At 40.3% G+C, this 20,091-nt stretch overlaps 1 protein-coding gene across 4 annotated transcripts in view; it reads left to right on the forward strand.

Moving 5' to 3' along the window:
- Positions 1 to 17,182, forward strand: part of LOC139565402 (TOX high mobility group box family member 2-like) — a 143,172-nt gene extending 125,990 nt beyond the window's left edge. For all 4 annotated transcript variants that reach the window (XM_071385716.1, XM_071385742.1, XM_071385726.1 and 1 more), the window contains 4 exons: positions 7,198 to 7,278; positions 12,190 to 12,588; positions 13,118 to 13,254; positions 15,366 to 17,182. In XM_071385716.1, coding sequence (XP_071241817.1) covers positions 7,198 to 7,278; positions 12,190 to 12,588; positions 13,118 to 13,254; positions 15,366 to 15,408 — 660 coding nt within the window. In that variant the 3' untranslated portion in view covers positions 15,409 to 17,182. The remainder of the gene's footprint in view (positions 1 to 7,197; positions 7,279 to 12,189; positions 12,589 to 13,117; positions 13,255 to 15,365) is intronic.
- The last annotated feature ends 2,909 nt before the right edge of the window (positions 17,183 to 20,091 follow it).

The raw sequence follows: 20,091 nt of genomic DNA on the forward strand, positions 1-20,091 counted from the left end.
ACTACCTCCTTCAATTCCCCCTCTCTTTTCCCCTCTCTCTCTCTTTCACTCCCTCCCTCCCTCCCTCCCTCCCTCCCTCCCTCCCTCCCTCCCCCTCTCTGTGTGAATCAGTCAGCTAGTTATAGGTGATCCCGTCAATGCCTCGGCTAGACTTAAACCTGTCTCAAGCCCTGACACCCCTCGTACCCACACAGGTTGTTTCTGCTTGGGTTGGGATGGGGGGATGGGGGGGGGGGGGGGTAATCGCTCAGTCGATGTCAGGAGGGGTTCGGGAGTTATTGTCTCCTATAATTAACTGGTTATCAAACAAGAACATTTCATTAAGGTACAATTACCGGCTAATTGTTGCGGGACACCCCCCCGTGTCAGGATTACGACCGCAGCATATGCTCCCTCGAAGCTTTGTTATTTCTAATTCATCCCGACCTGCAGCCTCTGACGGCTTCAATTGCTAATGAATCCACTCACTTTGGAATAATTAGAGAATCCTTAGGCATGGTAATTTATTTAAAAGTATCCGTCGTCGGGCGAATCATTAGCTGTGTTAAATTAATTTGAAATTAAAGCTGCTGGGAGTACTTTGGGGTTCATTAAATAGGCAGCGCTGGCTCTATCAATATTTAAGGGGTGAGGAGTTAAGGTTGCAACTTCTAACCTGTAAATATCATCACAGTCTGTTTTTTATTTCTTGTTCTAGGAATAAGTTATATTTACAGATTTTTGGGTTTATATTTACAGATTTGTATATGAATTGTGGAAACAAAGCAGAGAAGAATGATATAACATCATGTCTGCCATATATGGGTTCACTCCCCCTCCTCCCTCCTCTCCCATCACTTTCACTCTATTTTGACATTCATGCCATTATGGAAAGGATGATATAGCTGGAGAGAATGGAATAATGCAAATATATCATTATATGGGAGGATAAACATCATTTCTTGGGGCAATAACCTATTTTCCTCCACCTATAGAAGGCTGCAGTGCATTGCAGTTTGCATTTGTGATGTGTGTGTGTGTGTATGCATACGAGTGTGTGTGTGTGCTTGTTTGCGCGTGTTTGAGTGCATGTCTCATCCTTTACAAAAAAAAATATTTGGTTTTCGTACACGTTTGAAGTTTCACATGTACATTTTTCACATGACTCAAACACATGATTTCACATGTGATATTCTAAGTTTCACATGTGCGCTTTTGTACCTGTGAGATTTGAACCCTGTTCTTCCATGGAAGAAGACAGCTATTAGACCATTAGATACTGATTTTGATTTTAACATGTTAAACGGCATAAATAAGGAGACACGGAAAGATTATTTTCACTGGGTTTCTCTTCCAATGTATATTTATTCTACATTTCTCACAATCTCAGAATATTGTCTGTTCAAATCAAAATTGTCTCTTTGTAGAGGTTAGGGGTTACATCAGGGGATCTTAAACGTTTTTAGCTCGAGACCCAAATGAGAAGTTGACCATCCTCCTGTGACCCAAATTGTCCTCCAACGACCCAAATTAGGAAGAAATAGTGTGTGATTATGGATGTATTCTCATAACTCACGACCCACCTTTCACATGCCCAGGGCTCACGTTGGGTCCTGGCCAATATTTTAAAAACCCTGGTTTACATTCATTCCAATAGCAATCAAATTCACACATTTTCAAATACATTAAAATCCCTTTTACGCCTGTGTATTAAATGTAACAAAAACCAATGAACAGCTAACAATAACAGAAGCTTAAAATAGCTAACAAGGGCGAAATGGCAGGCTAGCTAGCGCCTAGCAAATTGTGTGCTAGTTAGAACCTACTTGCCTAGCGACAGGTAGCCTAGTGGTTAGAGCGTTGGGCCAGTAACCAAAAGGTTGCTGGATCGAATCCCTGAGCTGACAAGGTAAAAATCTGTCATTCTCCCCCTGAACAAGGAAGTTAACCCACTTTCCCCAGTAGGCTGTCATTTTAAATAAGAACTTGTTGTTAACTGACTTGCCTAGTTAAATAAAAAATTTAATTTACAATTTAGCACTAAGCTATCTAGTGGTTAGCAATTACCATACAACCACTTGATAAAAATGTAATTAAGTTAATCTTTTAAAAAATATATCGTAACCGTGGTTCATATGTAAATACACTCAATATGAGTCCTCGTTTTTGAAATATTTTATCATTTAAGAACCAAAACATTTATAATGGAAATACAAAATCATCCTAGATGCCTATTGTTCTCTTATAAATGGGAAAATGTCACAATTTTGTCACTCGGTCAAAACAATTAAAGTACCTTCCCCCCAAAGGAAGTTGGCGCCACTATTTCAACTGAATTTTTAAAAAGAATAAGATTAAGCTCCGGTGATATGGATAACTTTTGAAAGATAGCTGATATGCGTTTTTGCTAACGTTACACTAATCAAAGCAGTGGAGTATGTAGTGAAGCAAAACTTTAGTGGTCAAAACCATTCATCGTGGGGCGACGGGGGCTCCATGGCTCAGGCGGCCAAGAGGACACTAGGCTGTTTGGCTCATCTTAGTTTCGAAGAGGAATCATTTTGCAGCTGTTTCTGATTAATAAACAATGCCACGCTGGTGGGTGGTAACATTCTAATAAAACCTAGCCCTGAAATGAAACGTAGGCTAAAAAATAATTTGTATAATAATAATAATAATAATGTATTCAACTTTTATAGGACTATTCATTACATAAAGATTCTCAAATCACTTTAAAGCAACACAAAAAGAAAAGCAATTTATAAAACATCAACAACATTCATGAGATGTAAGGTAATGTGGAGGGTTGGGAAAGCGCTTGGCTTGAGTGGCCATCGGAGGGAGGTGGTCAAAGGGGGAGAGTAAGCAAAGATGGTCTCTGGAGCATGTCCGGAGGCAGGCAGGCAGCACGATGTCATCAAGGTGTCTCCTGGTCGTTGCCGTCTGTGTGGCTTTTCCATAGTAGGACTCGGATTAAGTTTGAGCTTCAGCCACTGCAGTTCACAAACTCCGTAAGTGTAGCTAGCTAGCTACTCGTTCACTACTACCAAAATGTAGCACCCACTTGGCTGAAGCTGCTACGGCAGTAACCACATTTCAATAATAGTTAAAGAGTAGCCTTATAACTTAGTCCTCCCTACGATCTTCATCACTGCACACGTCAGCCATCTTGCTTTTGGGCTTCTCTCCATCCTCAACCTCCGGACACTGGCTAGCATTCGAATCAAAACAATAGCCAGCCAGTAAACATTAGCTAGCTAGCCAAACAAAGACTTGCCAGCTTCGGTCTTGAAACTCTGTGTGTCATATCATAGGAAATGACATCACATGGATTTGCACAAAGTTGGCAGTTCGGTTTGTCACTTTAATCCCAAATATATCGTACTTTGACAAAAACAATGACTTATTGACTTAAATCGTTGTGCAACATCATGGGTAAGCTCTGGCCATTGTCTTTCAGCTCAGAAAAGTGGATTTCTACTGGTGTTGGTATTCAAATTATACCTAAAAATGAGCAGAAAACTCATCACAGTTTAATTAAACATGCTATCTCCACATTTTGAAAATGTGACCATGCTTACAAACCGGAATACAGGATAATAAATAAGAGCTAGCTTCTCTGTTCTTTTCACTGGGCCTTTTCCAATGGTCACAGAACAACATCTGAAGAGAGACATGTGCCTGCAGCAGTAACACTCCGAATGCCAACCCCTAGTGGTAGCGCTAAGATTCATGTATAACAATGCAACACCATGGAGGACTACAATAATAATGGAGTGGATAGCTCAAATAATAAATTATTATTTGAATTATTATTATACTCAGGTAGGCTAAGTTACCTATTTACAGAATGGCATTATAGAATTTGCAATTCCACACGTGGAAACATTACTACTGCCACATGTTAACACCAACTTTTCACATGTGAGGAGGATAACATTATTTAACCCCCATGTGTGATCTTGCAATTCCACATGTAAAAGTACGATTTTCAGATGTAAATGTTTCATACATGTAAAACTGCAAAATCAATTTTCACCTGTAAATGTCTTTCACATGTGAAAATGCAATTTCACATGTGAGAGTTAGATTTTCACATGTGAAAGAATTTCACATGAAAGTGAAAATTCTAAACTGCAAATGTGACCGACCGGTTCGATTCGGACTTATGAAGCAAAATTTGAAATTATGTTTTTTACATTGGATAAGTGTAGACTCAGCGCTAGAAAATGTTATATCATACACTACAGTTGAGGAACAATGGGAAAGTAATTCTGCTTTGAAAGTTGATAACCTCACTTTTGAGAAAATGGCCCTTGAATGGTTTGGTAAACCTGCTGGAGAGCTCTTCTTTGTCTACACTCATTCAGTATCGTTCACACCCTCTTTAGCCTTAGCCCCACCTATCTCTTTAAGGATTCACATGTGAGGCCATATACTAAACAACCAAAGATTTCAAGACTAAAGGCTGGTTTATACCATGCATATCGTGTGAGTGTGATGAAATAAAAGCAGAGTGTCATGAAAAAAATCTTCCAAGCGTGAAATAGTTCCCAATCATTCTGATTGTGTTCTGGTTGTGACGTCATGTTGTAAAAAAAAATTACAGCATGAAAATGTTCTCAGTTCAATAATTGCTTGTGCGCCTCTTTATGTGGATGGCTGAGCTCGTGCGGATATTTCTCTTTTACATGACAATGCATTCTACCATAGAATTTTAGAACTTGGACTGTCTCATTGGCCTAACGTTATATCCTAATTAGACTTTGGTGCAGGTCATGTTCTTCACATTACTGTCTCTGGATTAACACATATTTGTCACATGCACAGGATACAGAAGGTGAGGTGAAATGGTTATTCACATAGTAGAGTCTTTTGTTTAGACATGTAGCTAGCTAGCTAAACAATGAACCATAATCCCAATTTATAACGGTACTACCCTGCATGAATCTAGATAGCTAACATTAAGCTATAACTAGCAATGCAAATAGCTCTGAGATACGATTAATATTACTACACAGATCATACACGTAACATTAGCTAGCGAGCCAGCCAGCTAGCGTTAGCTAGCTAGCTAACAGTACGTTTTAACTTGAAATGAAAACGACTTTCTGACAAAATTAGAAACGTATAACATCTGAACATTTTGCTAGCTAGACTATCCAACCCCTATACATGGATGGACGCTTCTCCCTCTCTGTCACGGGTGCCATGGTTGCCCTTAGTTTGAAGATGTAATCTGGAGACAGGTGTTTTATACAACAGCCTTCTGTGCGTTCTCTTTTCGACTCCCTCTGCATATTTGCAATCAAACGCCTGAATTTTCTCCATCTCCTTAGCTATCATACTCTAATTCCACCGGGCATTACACTGATTTCAAAACTCGGCCCTCCAGAAAGTGGAGAACAACACGTTTGTAGTTCTACTACCTGATATCTTTCAAAAAAGCCTCATTAGAAAGGATTACCTACACATACTGACAAGCTCATGTTATAGACAGAAGCATGCTACATGGCAGACCAATCCGAACCCATCTCCCTGCATGTCCAGCCCATCCATTATCTCAGCCAATCATGGCTAGCAGGAAGGATCCTGTCTTTTTCTGTGGCTAAACCAACTAGGCTCGTAATTTGACAATTGTATTCATATTTACATATTTGTTATTAAGGCACATGAAAGTTCACATGTTCCAGAAGGCATTTCTGTCAAAAAACGCATTAAAAAATGTATACTTTCAAATGCCTCTCCTGTGAAGTAGTGATGTGCGACATACGCCTTGTTTGCTGCAATGAGTCATACATGTGTTTAACGTGATTGTTTGTCACATTTGAACTTGCAATTCCACATGTAGAAGTGACATTTTCACATCTGATAGTTTTTAACATGTGAAACTGCAAATTCACACGTGAATCTGCAAGTCACATGTGATGCAAAAACATGTTATTCTCCTCACATGTGAAAATGTGGTGTTAACATGTGAACTCTTAATTTAATACAATTTAAAATATGGTTTCACAGAAAATGTAAGAAAAAACCCAGGGGATTTCCATAAGGGATGCATGTGAGCGTGCCCATATGTGCATTTCTGTCTTGTCTATGTACATTTGCAACGCATGAATAGCTAATGGTAATTCTAGCCCATCTCTTTCAAAGAGAATGACCTGTCTTTAAGACCACAGAGGGGCTCTATGAAGAGAACTTTAATTATCCTCGATCTGCTCATGCAGTCTGTTGTATAGAAGAACTCCCAAGAGAAGCCAAGATCTGAGGGATGCGTCCCAAATGGAACCTTATTCCCTACATAGTGCACTACTTTTGACCAGGGCCCATAGGGTGGCCCACATGGCTCTGGTCAAAAGTAGTGCACTATGTAGGAAATAGGGTGCCATTTGGGACGCATCGAGGACTTTCTTATCAATCTAGGGATGGACTTGGCACTTGTTTTCTTACCATCAAAAAGGAACGGGGGCCTCAGTCTCAGCCTCAGCAAACGCTAGCAACCGCACATGACTGACACCCTATTACATTAACTTGAATTGCCCTTCTGAACGCATCATTTGAGGTTCGTTCGGCGGATCCCTATTGCCTCGTGCTAATGCTGTTTGGAATTTTCATCTCGTCTTGATGCTTTGATGGGACATCAACTCTGATTTAGCAATGTGTGTGCTTTAATGGAGGCAAAGACAGAGAGGCAAAATGCAGAATAGTGTTTTTTAAAGTCTCGCTCTCTACCTTAATTTCATCACACCTCTCTCTCTAAACACCTCACATTTTCAATGACTGTGGGAAAACCGACACGAAACTGAATGGGATGATATCATGTTTATGTTTTATTTTTTTCCAGTGGTTCACATGGCATTGACATTATGTGCATCATGGAGTAAAATATGGTGTTTTCTAGGTTGGGAAGGGACTGTTCAGGACTGTTCAGAACAGTGCAGATAGATATATAACGAATAGAACTGACAAAATCCTCTATTCAACCTATATATTTCTATCTGAAAGTTCTGTAGCACCCTCCTGAACAGGACCCCAGGGCTTTTAGCCTTAGCCTAGCCTTAAAAAAAAGATTGTCTGCTAAATTACATTTATGTGATATAAAATGCCTAGCCTAAAAAGGACCATCTGCTAAATGACATCAAACATCATGTAAAATGCCTAGCCTAGCCCTAGTGCCTTGTCACTGACCACTGCTTTGTATCTGGTTGTATCTCGCAGGGCTACAAGAGGAAAACAGAGGCTGCCAAGAAGGAGTACCTGAAAGCCCTGGCCGCGTACCGAGCCAGTCTGGTTTCCAAGGTAACGGCGGAGGTCATATCTGTGATATACATGGGTCAGTGGCGATATAAGGGATGATAAATTAGATAGAGAATTCCTCTCTCATCCCGGGGGAGGATCTCCGTGCGGTGCCGCTTGAGGAGGGGGTGTGTGTGTGCTCCGAAGAGAAGAGTGAAAATTAGGGCCCAAACACACACACTCCTTTATTTGCCTGTGTTATTTGCAACACAGCGAGTGAGGGAGGGATGAAAGGTGTGTTTGTGTTTGTGTTTGTGTTGTGTTGTGTGTGTGTCTGTGTGGGAGAGAGTGAGGGTGTATACAGTATGTGTGTTCTTAAGTACTGTATGCATGTATGTGTGTGCTTGCTTGCGTGTGTGTGTGTGTGTGTGTGTGTGTGTGTGTGTGTGTGTGTGTGTGTGTGTGTGTGTGTGTGTGTGTGTGTGTGTGTGTGAGTGTGGGAGAGAGTGAGGGTGTATACAGTATGTGTGTTCTTAAGTACTGTATGCATGTTTGTATGTGTGTGTGCTTGTGTGTGTGTGTGTGTGTACCTGTGTGTGTTCATGCGTGCGTATGTGGAGGCAGAAGTGGGAATTACCTAGCATGGGGCCACCTGGTTGTGTCTGTTTTTGAATGAGAAACAAATGTGTGGGCTGCCTGAGGCTTGTTTCTTTGACTATATCCTGGGTTGTTGGAGATGAGATTTGATACAGATGTTGGATCTTAATTTGACCCCTTTCGTCGCAGGAGAAAAATAATCCTGCAGCAGGAGGAAAATAATCCTGCAGCAGGAGGATTTTAAGAAATATTTAGAATCGCCACCAGGGTGCAGCTGGAAGCGGTGTTTGTATACAATGCAGTACCGTACCTACATTGTACCTTATGTAGGCTACGTGCAGGCTACAGAGCGTCTCGTGTGAATTCTTATGTGGATTATAATAAATGTACATATTTGTGTGGGGTGGCAGATAGCCTAGTAGTTAGAGCGTTGGGCCATTAACTGAAAGGTTGCTGGATCGAATCCCTGAGTTAACAAGGTAAAAATCGGTCGTTCTACCCCTGAACAAGGCAGTTAACCCACTGATGATTAAGGCAGCCCCGCCGCACCTCTCTGATTCAGAAGGGTTGGGTTAAATGTGGAAGAGGCATTCAGTTGTACAACTGACTAGGTATCCTTTCCCTGGTTGGGAAAAAATAGTTTTTTAGATTAATTTATTTATTACATGTTGAAGGCAAGCAATAAGCAGAATTAATTATTGGTTACCTCAGTGCCTGTGTGGTCCAGCGGTTACAGCTGTTTACCCTGACACATATGCCAGAGTCAGCATGGGTTTGAATCTGGCCCACTGCCCTTAGACTCCTGGATGAATGTTATTTTTGACACATTAAATGTGCATGGTCACAGGGTTAATTCTGCGTTGTTACAGGGTTAAAACAAAAACAAAAACTCAAAGGTTAACAGTTTAGGAATTAATTCCAAATGGTTAAGGTTAAGGGCAGGCTATGGTTTAGGGAAGGCTTAAGAAACAAAAACAAAAAGAATGCCTATGTATCATCAGTATTCATAGCATTCTTAGTGCTTGCTGAGTATTGTGTACCGTAGCGCATTGGTCTAAGCAGTGTGCGCTGGTATCGAGCCTCAAGAGTTCATATCCAATGCTGGGCGATCTAGTGACAAGCCTGAGCCTAAATGGCTATGTTTAGACAGGCAGCCCAATTCTGACAACTTTTCCACTAATTGGTCTTTTGACCAATTACATCCAATCTTTTCACATCAGATCTTTTTCAGAGCTGATCGGATTGATCAAAATACCAATTAGTCGGTCAGAATTGGGCTGCTTGTCTAAACGCAGTCCATTAGGCCCACAAGTTAATTCCATTTATTTCAATGATTCCAAGAAGTAAAACAAATAGTCTGGTAATTTACACATCAGAGAAAAGTGTCTCAGCTCAATGAAATCGTCTTTGGATAGACTCAAATGCATAAACATCTTGACAGCTTTACGAAATTAAATATTAAAGCCACACAATACAGGCTTTCAATCCACACCAAACACCATAGCCTAACTAAATTGAAAAATTGTACATTAACCTAACTATAAAATGTTGGCGAGCATCCACACTGCAGGAAAGCTTATCGTTTTACAGTAGGTCTACATCTGTCAATCAATTGATGGCCCAAATCAACTCGTCAACTCAGTCAGAGAAACGCAGTAGCCTAATTTCGCTTTTCACACCTTTCATTATGTTTAAATGGACAGGCTAATGGCTAGCCTACAGAATGTATTGGAATACACTCAAATAACAATGGGTGTATTGCAAACATCGATGGCACTAGATTATCGCCAGCTGATGTCTCGTTAAACCATCAGAATGCGTTAAATTCACCCGCACAGCTGATCTCAATTACAATCATTATGGGTCACCTCATTACCGCTTCCTCAAAGATGATGTCAGTGTTACTTAGTCAGTATGTAGTGTGTGTGTGAGGTGTCAGTGTAAGTATATGTGAGTAGAGTCCAGTGTGTGTGTGCATAGAGTCAGTGCAAGAGAGCAAAAAAGGGTCAATGCAGGTAGTCCAGGTAGCCATTTGATTAGCTATTTAGCATTCTTATGGCTTGGGGGGTAGAAGCTGTTCAGGGCCCTGTTGGTTCCAGACTTGGTGCTGTGGTACCAAGTCTATGGTTTGGGTGGCTGGAGTCATTGACATTTTTTGGGGCCTTCCTCTGACACCGCCTGGCATAGCGGTCCTGGATGGCAGGGAGCTCGGCCCCAGTCCTGGGCGGTACTCACTACCCTCTGTAGCGCCTTGCGGTCTGGTGCCTTGCAGTTACCGTACCAAGCGGTGATGCAGCCAGTCAAGATGCTCTCAATGGTGCAGCTGTAGCTACATCCAATCATTGTTCAAACCTTTCTTCTTTCCTCTATATATTTAAATATCTCAAACTTGACCATGTATTCTAATATATAGACTTCAGACAATATCTGAGAATCAATTAATATCCATGTTTTCCAAACGTTCAAGCTTGTAAAATTACACTAACTATGAATCCAATGTAGTTGATCAACCCCGATATACATATTCAGAACCAGATTAAATGCATAATACAGGATTGAATCATGATTATACTAATATTTTTCATGTGCCAGTCTGAGTGCCAAGCACCTATTTTCTCAATTTCCATGTCTTCACTCCATTGTTTTCCTTTCACACACACCCAAATTGCATTACCATGTTAAACACCCTCCCACCGGTCCCCATTGCCACACTTCCTCCAAGGCTTACAAGCCCTAAACAAGTGCCTTGATTAAGGCATGAACACTTTATTCATCAACCTCTTTCTTTCCCTGTGAAGGTTTTTTGCCTTTAATAAAGACCATTCTCATCGCTCGTTTGCGTAATTAAATATTTATTTCTGACAAATCTCATATTCAGAGGCTTGATTGATGCGTTAGCAGATTGGCAGGCATTTAAAAGAAATTAAAACGGACAGAAAAAACTGCAAATCTACTATGCAATCACAACCACTCAGAACAAGACACATAGTACATCTAGCCATTCAAAGGGAGTCCTCTTTAAATAGTGTGTTTTAATTGCTGACGAGAGAGTCTTTTCAAAGGAAGTGGGAATCAAGGAGAGAGAAATTGAAGGTAATTGGAAGTCGACAGAGTGCCGTTTTGGACGAGTCACGTGCTCCGTGCGTTTGGCGTGCACCTGTTGCCATTTTGTTTGTGACGCACGCTGATAATCTATGTTGGTGGGAAAAGTACTCACACACAAATGGAGCTTGATGACTACAGTGAAAAGCCCCAAGTTAATGAGTTTCATTCATTCAGAAAGTCAAAGTGGTGTTTTGTGCTTTTCAACCCACCAAGGGACACATGAAGGGATAGCTCACCCAAATTACAAAATGACATATTGGTTTTCTTACCTTGTCCCTTTAAGGTGGGAGTATCACATTTCAATATGTGAACAAATAATAATCTCCTGTTGTTCATGGAATAGCGATAGATTAGTATATTGCAGTACAGTATAGTATGGTAGTATTGTATAGAGTAGTATAGTTCATTCTTCATCATTTCATTTTCCACTTGACCCTGCAGTGTATCTCTCTCATCTTTGCTCATCTATCCATCTTTCCATTGATTATTTCTCTGGCTCTTTTCAATGTATGTACGCCATTACCAAATAGCAGACAGCGATAGATCACGTCAACAACTGTGACAGCTAACGAGAGGGCCTGGACATATTTCATACCACAGCAATGTATACATATATATTGCCATTTAAAGTCTATGAAAGGATGGAAAGTCGATTGAAATAAAGCATGCACCTCAGTGGATACGGCTCCCAGGCTGAAATGAACCGAACAACATGATTCTCACATAGAGGGACCTGAATGTATGATATATTCATATGTTCTACCAATATAGTGTTTTACTTGTGTAATGAATTGGTTAATACATTTGCATTGACTTACCTGTATCTCACCAATATAAATTAGTTGTGTAATATATTTGCATTAAGATACAGTGTATTTCAGCAATATAAATGAATTGCGCAATATATTATATCATCTTTCCTTTTTCTCCCTCTGTCCACAAAACTAGTGGTGTTGTATATTATACAGTGTGTAATATATGTTCTCAATATACACTTAAATCTTTTGTCTTGCCCGTTCACCCTCTGAATCAATTGTCTCGAAGCTTAAAAATCCTTCTTTAACCTGTCTCCTCCCCTTCATCTACACTGATTGAAGTGGATTTAACAAGTGACATCAATAAGGGATCATAGCTTTCACCTGGAGTCACCTGGTCAGTCTATGTCATGGAAAAAGCAGGTGTTCCTAATGTTTGTCAACTCAGTGTAGGTCAGTAATGTATAGTTATATTAACTGTACTCTTTGTCCCTTTTGTCTTCCCCTCCGTCCTCAGACCTACAATGACCCGGTGGAGACAAAAGGTGCCCAGACGAGCCAGCCTTCCTCCCACATGATGCCCCCCAATCCGCCCCTGTACAGTGTGCCACCCCAGCCCTCCTCCCCGTACAGTCTGGGGCCGGGGGGCTTCCCCCTGTCGGACCTGCAGAGCTACGCTGGGGCGCCGCGTCATGCCCTTTCCCGGACCCTCAGCCAGTCCCAGATGCTGCCCAGCATTAGTGCCTCTCCCCCCTCCTCCTTCCAGATCAGCCCACCCCTGCACCAACAGCTCTCCCTGCACCAGAGCTCCCTCCTCAACCAGCCAATCCGCATGCAGCACGGCCAGTCCCAGCCAATCATCTCCCACCAGATGGGACTCCAGGCCTCCCTTCACTCACCTCCTCCTGGCCAGCAGGTTAGTGTGACTCGGAGAGTGCCGATATCACCAGCATATCACATATCACTAGTGCACTAAATTATGTGAAGGAATAATGGACATGCTTACTTTGTAGTATATGCTAGTGTGAACAGTATGGGCCAAAAAGATATATAATAATAAATAAATAAAAATAAACATTTATGTTCCTCATCTTTGCATCAAGCATGTATACATTCTACCCAGATTATGTTGACTAAAAATCTCTTCCTGCCTCTCTTTATTCTCCTTTCTCTCCCTCCTCTCTCTTTTAAATTCAAATGTACTGTACATGTTATTGGCTCCCTTGAGGTACTATGTTGCCAAACCAATTAGCAATTCAACTAATCTAAAATTAAAATGTAACAGAATTTGGCATTCGGACCATAAGTAAAGAGCAAACCTCTCTCCCTTTCTCTCCATCCCCTCCCCCTGCTTTTCTCTATCATTGTCCCCTCTCCATATGGCCAGTATAAGTTGTCAGAAATTAAAACTAATGCCATGGCCTTTCTCTCCCCGTCTCCTATAGGGATTCTCCCACCTACAGTCTGAGTACCAGAAAAGTGTGGGTTCCCAGTCCCCGGCGGCCCCCAACCCTGGGGGTAGACAAAGCCACGATTGGGACAGTGAATACTGCGATAGGGAGTGTGGTGGCAACCACTGCAGGTGAGCAGCCCAGACCAGTATCGGCTTTGTATAGGAAATTATTGTTAATTCCAATACTGTTTATAATTTAGAATAGGGCAAGTTTCCCTGACCCGAATTAAGGCTAGGTCAGGACCAAGAAATGATTTCAATGGAGATTTTCCATTCAGAATGATTCTTTACTCCAGTACTTGGCTTAACCTATATCCAATAAACTGTCAGAGATAGTATTCTTTTATGTTAGCTTAACTGTTCAAATGAAAGGACTTCGTTGAATGCCCTTGAATACACAGTTTTATTATTTAATGCTGGCTCAAATGTTAATAAAAAAATGTTTTTGAGACTACGGCACTTTGTAGGCCTATATCTTTGAATTTACTTTGTACCATTTCAGTCCTCAATGTTGGCTCAGCTATCTACTGCATATGAAAGGGCGTTTGATACGACTCATGTGCCCCTTGAAAATTCAACGCTTTAGTACATAACGCTGGCTTAGTCAACTAAATAAAAATATTGTTGATTCTACTGTGTAAACCTTAGATAAGTACACATAGTTGTGCTACTTAATATGCTGAAACAACCTCTGAGGCCTCCATATATCACCTTTGAATATATACTGAACAAAAATATAAACGCAACATGTAAAGTGTTGGTCTCATGAGCTGAAATAAAAGATCCCAGAAATGTTCAATACCCACAAAAAGCTTATTTCTCTCAAATGTTGTGCACACATTTGTTTACGTCCCTGTTAGTGAGCATTTCTCCTTTGCCAAGATAATCCATCCACCTGACAGGTGTGCCCTATCAAGAAGCTGATTAAACAGCATGGTCATTACACTGGTACACCTTCCTTGTGCTGGGGACAATAAAAGGCCACTCTAATATGTGCCGTTTTGTCACAACACAATGCCACAGATGTCTCAAGTTTTGAGGGAGCGTGCAATTGACATGCTGACTGCAGGAATGTTCACCAGAGCTGTTGCCAGAGAAATTAATGTTAATTTCTCTACCATAAGCCGCCTCCAATGTCATTTTAGAGAATTTGTCAGTACGTCCAACGGGCCTCACAACCGCAGACCAACCGCAATTTATTTAAATTGACTGATGTCCTTATATGAACTGTAACTCTGTAAATCTTTCAAATTGCTGCATGTTGTATTTATATTTTTGTTCAGTACACTATTGAATCACTATTACTAAACTCAGCAAAACAAGAAACGTCCCTTTTTCAGGACCCTGTCTTTCAAAGATAATTCGTAAAAATCCAAATAACTTCACAGATCTTCATTGCAAAGGGTTTAAACACTGTTTCCCATGCTTGTTCAATGAACCATAAACAATTAATGAACACGCACCTGTGGAACAGTCGTTAAGACACTAACAGCTTACAGACAGTAGGCAATTAAGGTCACAGTTATGAAAACTTAGGACACAAAAGAGGCCTTTCTACTGACTCTGAAAAACACCAAAAGAAAGATGCCCAGGGTGGGGTAACATCTCACAGCAAGAACTGGCAAATCTGGTGCAGTCCATGAGGAGGAGATGCACTGCAGTACTTAATGCAGCTGGTGGCCACACCAGATACTGACTGTTACTTTTGATTTTGACCCCCCTTTGTTCAGGGACACATTATTCCATTTCTGTTAGTCACATGTCTGTGGAACTTGTTCAGTTTATGTCTCAGTTGTTGAATCTTGTTATGTTCATACAAATATTTACACATGTTAAGTGTGCTGAAAATTAACTCAGTTGACAGTGAGAGGACGTTTCTTTTTTGCTGAGTTTATTTAATGAACATGTATTATTCACGTATTATACTTTCTCTCTTGTTTCTTTTGAGATGTCTGTCATTTTATTCAGTGTACATTTTTCCGCTATGGCACTGAATAATCATCAACACTTCTGTTAGGAACATCTGTTTGGAGTGTACTCCGACAATCACATGACAAGCGTTTATTTCTTTAATATTAGTTTTACAGCTGTCCCTACTGTACTTCAAAGGGGAAGCATTTTAAGGTTTTCTATCTGCATGTTTTTTTTGGGGGAGTAAGTAGTATCACCTTCCTGAGTCTGTGTTTATTTTATTTCCTATTCCGTCTCTTCTCACCGTCTCCCCCTCTTCTCGTTTTCAGTGGCAGCATGATAGCTAGGGACAAGCCACTCTACCTCACTTGAAGCTGGAGGCCGCCGTCAACAAGAAAAGACACCAGGGAGTCAGCCCTCAACACCCCCAACCCACACACACCACCTCCCCGACCCATCCCCTGCAACCCACCCACCCCTGCCACCACCAAACACAACCTTTTTTTTGTCAATGTAATTTGTCGTTTTTTTTTAGAAGGATTTGTGCAATTCTGACGACTACTAGCAATCCCTCTCTTTTTTTCTTTTTTCGCAAAGCACTTACAAATGTCCAGGCATTTTTCTTTCCGCGCCTGATTCTAGAGCACTCATCTTTGTCTCTGAGTAAAAAAGTGAACTACCGTGAAAATAGTCCCCCTCGGGGACTAAACTGAGCTTTAATTGGAATAAGAAGAGCAAAAAGCCTTCTTCTTCTCCTTCGTCTCCTTTTAATCATATTTAAATTTATTTTGTTTCGTTTTCTTGTTATTGTTTTTATTTATTTCTTGCTTGCTACATTTGCTTTTGTCAATAACAGTCCCTGTACTGTAGGGAAAATACTCTTCTGGTAGGTTTCAGCACACAGGCCTTGATGTTACTGTAGCTTTGCTTTAGGGTCTGTGACTTATATTAATACAAAGTGACGGGGGGGAGGATAATTACATACTTTTTTTTTTTTGTAATATGAAAGACCCATGGAGGTTTACCAAGCTGTCACAGTGTGATTGTAAATATCACTTTTATGGGATCAAATTGGGAATTCAAAGTACAGATGGCTTTTTTCTTCTTCTTTAATATTACCTGTAAGTCATTGGTTTGTATAAAAAAATTAAAAAAATTGTGTGCCTGTGTGTGTGTGGATGTGTATGCGACTGTGCGTACGACGTGCGCACATGCATGTGGGTCTGTGCGTGTGTGTATTGTGAATTTTAACAGCCTGTGCAGGTGGATTTCAGAGGAGTACTTTACACACTCGATCTTGCATTTAATCTGTGCTCACTGGTGTGATTTTTCCCAATAAAGTTCAATCTAAAACCGAATACAGAGTATGGGTCCCGCAGATCATTAAATGGAAAGTGCAAGGGAAGAGAGAGTGAGAGCGAGAGAGAGAAAAGAGACAGAAAGAGAGAGAAAAAGGGAACAAGAAAGAGCGAGATGTAGACACATACACTCACAGGTGAACAGTGTTGCCTGAAACATTTTTGGCTACTGTCTTTGTTGATTTTATTTTTAATTCACCTGGTCAGGTTAATTGTCAATTTTCAGCCACTCAACATAAAGAGGTAAACTAAAAATGCTATATGTTAATGGTTATGTCACAGAAACATAACAGTGGGTTTCTAGTAGCTTCTTAGGTGTTCTATTGTGTTGATCTCATCTTTAAGTTTTGTGATAAATATTAATGCGTTTGATGACAAAGATATATGTTCTTATTTTCACTGTGGCATAATTTCCTTTTTTGTTGTAATTGAAATATAATAACATTTAAACCTGCCAATTGTAGTTATTTTATTTGTAAAGCCAGTAATGATAATTATTTTAAAACTTTTTTTGTAAGTTGCCCATCAGCTATGACAGGTTTCTTATTTACGAAAGAACATGAGATAATTTTTGCTTCATACAATGGAGGTGCATTTCATTCAAATTGTATTGTTTTTATGTTTGGTTTGATGATGATGATGATGATGATGATAATAGTTGTTTTTGTTTTTTTTACATTTATATGCTGGTTCTTTCTTTCCTCGCCGGGCGACATTATTTTGTGTCACAATGCTTATTTTATTTCAAATCTCCGTAATAAAAAATAAAAAAAACGTTAAAAGAGAAACAGGCTATCACCGACTCTTTTTTTTTACAGCACAGAACCTTCTATTTTCTTCCCTTTCGGTAAAGTATCCGATCAAAAATGGCATCCACTTAACCCTTGGACAATGTCCCAAAACAAGGCATTTATGCTTCCATAATATCTCTCTTTTGTTTCCAACCCAGAACATTCCATGTTTCCTATACTTAATTTTAGTCTTATGGCTGGACTCAAATCAAATGCCATGGCTTTACTAATTAGCTGTCGTCGCTAGAGCTAACACCAACACCGGCCCAATCTGAATGTTGTCCTCAAACTATCTCCGTAACCATGAACAGATGCAGGCTTGAATTTGCTTTGCTGCTATGTGAAAGTGGTGCACGGTGTGGTGGGCGTCAAGTCAGAGCTAAAGAGAACAGAGAAATGCATGGCGTACGTACTGTACACAAACTCAGGCATCCATCCAAAACACAGATTTTACCCCAATTGCACACAAGTCTTCCAGATAGACGAGAGAGGGGAGCTGTTCAAGGGAACTGTCACGACCGCACCGTTTTATGTTTTATTCATTTGCGGCTGGCATCTCCCTCTCTCTCTTGCAGTATTGAATTGGCAAATAGATCATTATTGAACAATTGGAAACCGTGGACTGCCACTTCGTGATATGACACACATTATACGAAAATCAGTCATACATTCTTAATGGAATACCAGATAATGGAGTTTTTTTTGGCACAGCCACATTGGTGTCTTTCTTTTTGTGTGTGTGTGTGTGTGTGTGTGTGTGTGTGTGTGTGTGTGTGTGTGTGTGTGTGTGTGTGTGTGTGTGTGTGTGTGTGTGTGTGTGTGTGTGTGTGTGTGTGTTTGTGTGTGTGTGTGTGGACATGTTTAACTATTCTTGTGGGGACCAGAAGTCCCTACAAGAATAGTAAACGAGCAAAAAGTTGACCAGCTGGGGACATTTTGTTAGTCCCCACAAGGTCAAATGCTATTTCTAGGGGGTTTAGGGTTAAGGTTAGAATTAGTGTTAGGGTTAGAATTAAGTTAAATATTAAGGTTAGAAGCTAGGGTTAGTTGTAGGGTTAGGGTTAGTTGTAGGGTTAGGTTTAGGGTTAGGATAAAGTTTAGGTTTTTGGGTTAGGGTTAGGGTTAGGGTTAGGGTTAAGGTTAGGGTTAGGGTTAGGGTAAGAGTACGGGTTAGGATTAGGGTTAGGTTTAGGGTTAGGGGTTAGGGAAAATAGGATTTTGAATGGGACTGAATTGTATGTCCCCACAAGGTTAGCTGTACAAGACTGTGTGTGTGTGTGTGTGTGTGTGTGTGTGTGTGTGTGTGTGTGTGTGTGTGTGTGTGTGTGTGTGTGTGTGTGTGTGTGAACACAATGTTTGGGAAGGTTGGGGTGATGGCTCCTCTGTGCAATGTTTAAATTGACATAATTTTCCCTTTCCTTGCAGTTACAATGCCCTTTCTTTATTTGACAGTTTCTCCACCTTGACGCATATTACTCTCCATGGTCATTCTGACAGTCATTCTGTGCACCGTAGTAAACTAAATACGGAGCCGCCAGCCTCAATTTGACAATTTTGTCAGGTCCCATAATCCTATTGTCTTTCACAAATTCAATCTCACAAGGGAAAAGTAAAATGAAACCTACAATTTACAGTAGAAGAAGTCATTGAAAAAAAGTCAAAACACTTGTAACCATACAATCAAAAGAGCTTTGCTTTTCCATATCAAGTACAACGGACCTGGGCCTGTATTCACAAAGGGCCGGGAAACCGGCCCAAAGATTTTCAGTAGGAGTGCTGATCTAGGATCAGTTTTGCCCTTTAAATCAAACTGAATAAAAGGGAGAACCTGATCCTAGATCCGCACTCTGAGACACTTTATGAATACGGGTGCAGAGATACAGTAGGTGATATTGAATATTGATATTTGCTATTGTTCTTTTACTGGTGCTCTTTAATTATTTCTTACTTTTTGTAGGTATTTTCTTAAAACTACATTGTTGGTTAAGGGCTTGTAAGTAAGCATTTCACTTGTTGTATTCAAAGCATTTGACAAATAACATTTGATTTGATTTGATTACGTTCTCTGTTTGTTGAGGTTTGTTTGTTTAGATTGGTAGTGACCAGATGTACGGTGTCCATACTAGGATATAAATGAGTTGTTAAAACAGGTACAGGGGTGTGACATTTGAGGTGGACACTGGTGTGGCCTTTGTTTGGAACCGTCTACATGGAGACAATCTGTTAGATCACAATGGAAACTTTTCCACCGTGGTGGGGGCCTTGGTGGAAAGTGTCAAACCCTCTTTTTTTCTGACAAACACATTTTTTTTTTCATTTGCTCTGTTGTGGTCGCGTAACGTACCAACTCTGGATTCCAAGTTAACATTTTTAGCTCACCCGACCACATGAGAGGGTGCCTAGCTAGTGAGCCTCAGTGGAGAGTTAGAGAGTAGAAGGTCAGTGTTAGGTGCGGCCACCTGACAAAAAACTTGTCAGTTGCAACTTTGGTTCTGTGTTAGAGCGAGAACAGGAAATGTAGGCGGTTTTGACAAGAACAGGGTTTCACTTTGTGTTCATTTAATCTGTTTGGTGTCTGGAGATTCAACAGTATGAAATGATTCCTAAAAGTGCCCGTGCAACTTGCATTTATAGCATTTTTTTGGTAGAAATGCAGTTATTACAAAAAATGTGTCGAGACCAGGCTGTGAAAAATATGTGAGGTTTCATACAGTCAATGTTATATATATGATCAAATGTGTAATATCAAAAATGTTCCTTTGATATACTGTATGTGTATTTATTGTATTCTATCATAACAATAATGGGAAAAAGTTTTATCGTACAGATTATTTCCCCAACCCACTATCAGGTTGAGTGTAAATGAAAGGATATGTACAGTATTGTGACATAATTATCTATGAATA

Source organism: Salvelinus alpinus, chromosome 2 (genome assembly GCF_045679555.1).
Source record: "Salvelinus alpinus chromosome 2, SLU_Salpinus.1, whole genome shotgun sequence".
Lineage (NCBI taxonomy): Eukaryota > Metazoa > Chordata > Actinopteri > Salmoniformes > Salmonidae > Salvelinus > Salvelinus alpinus.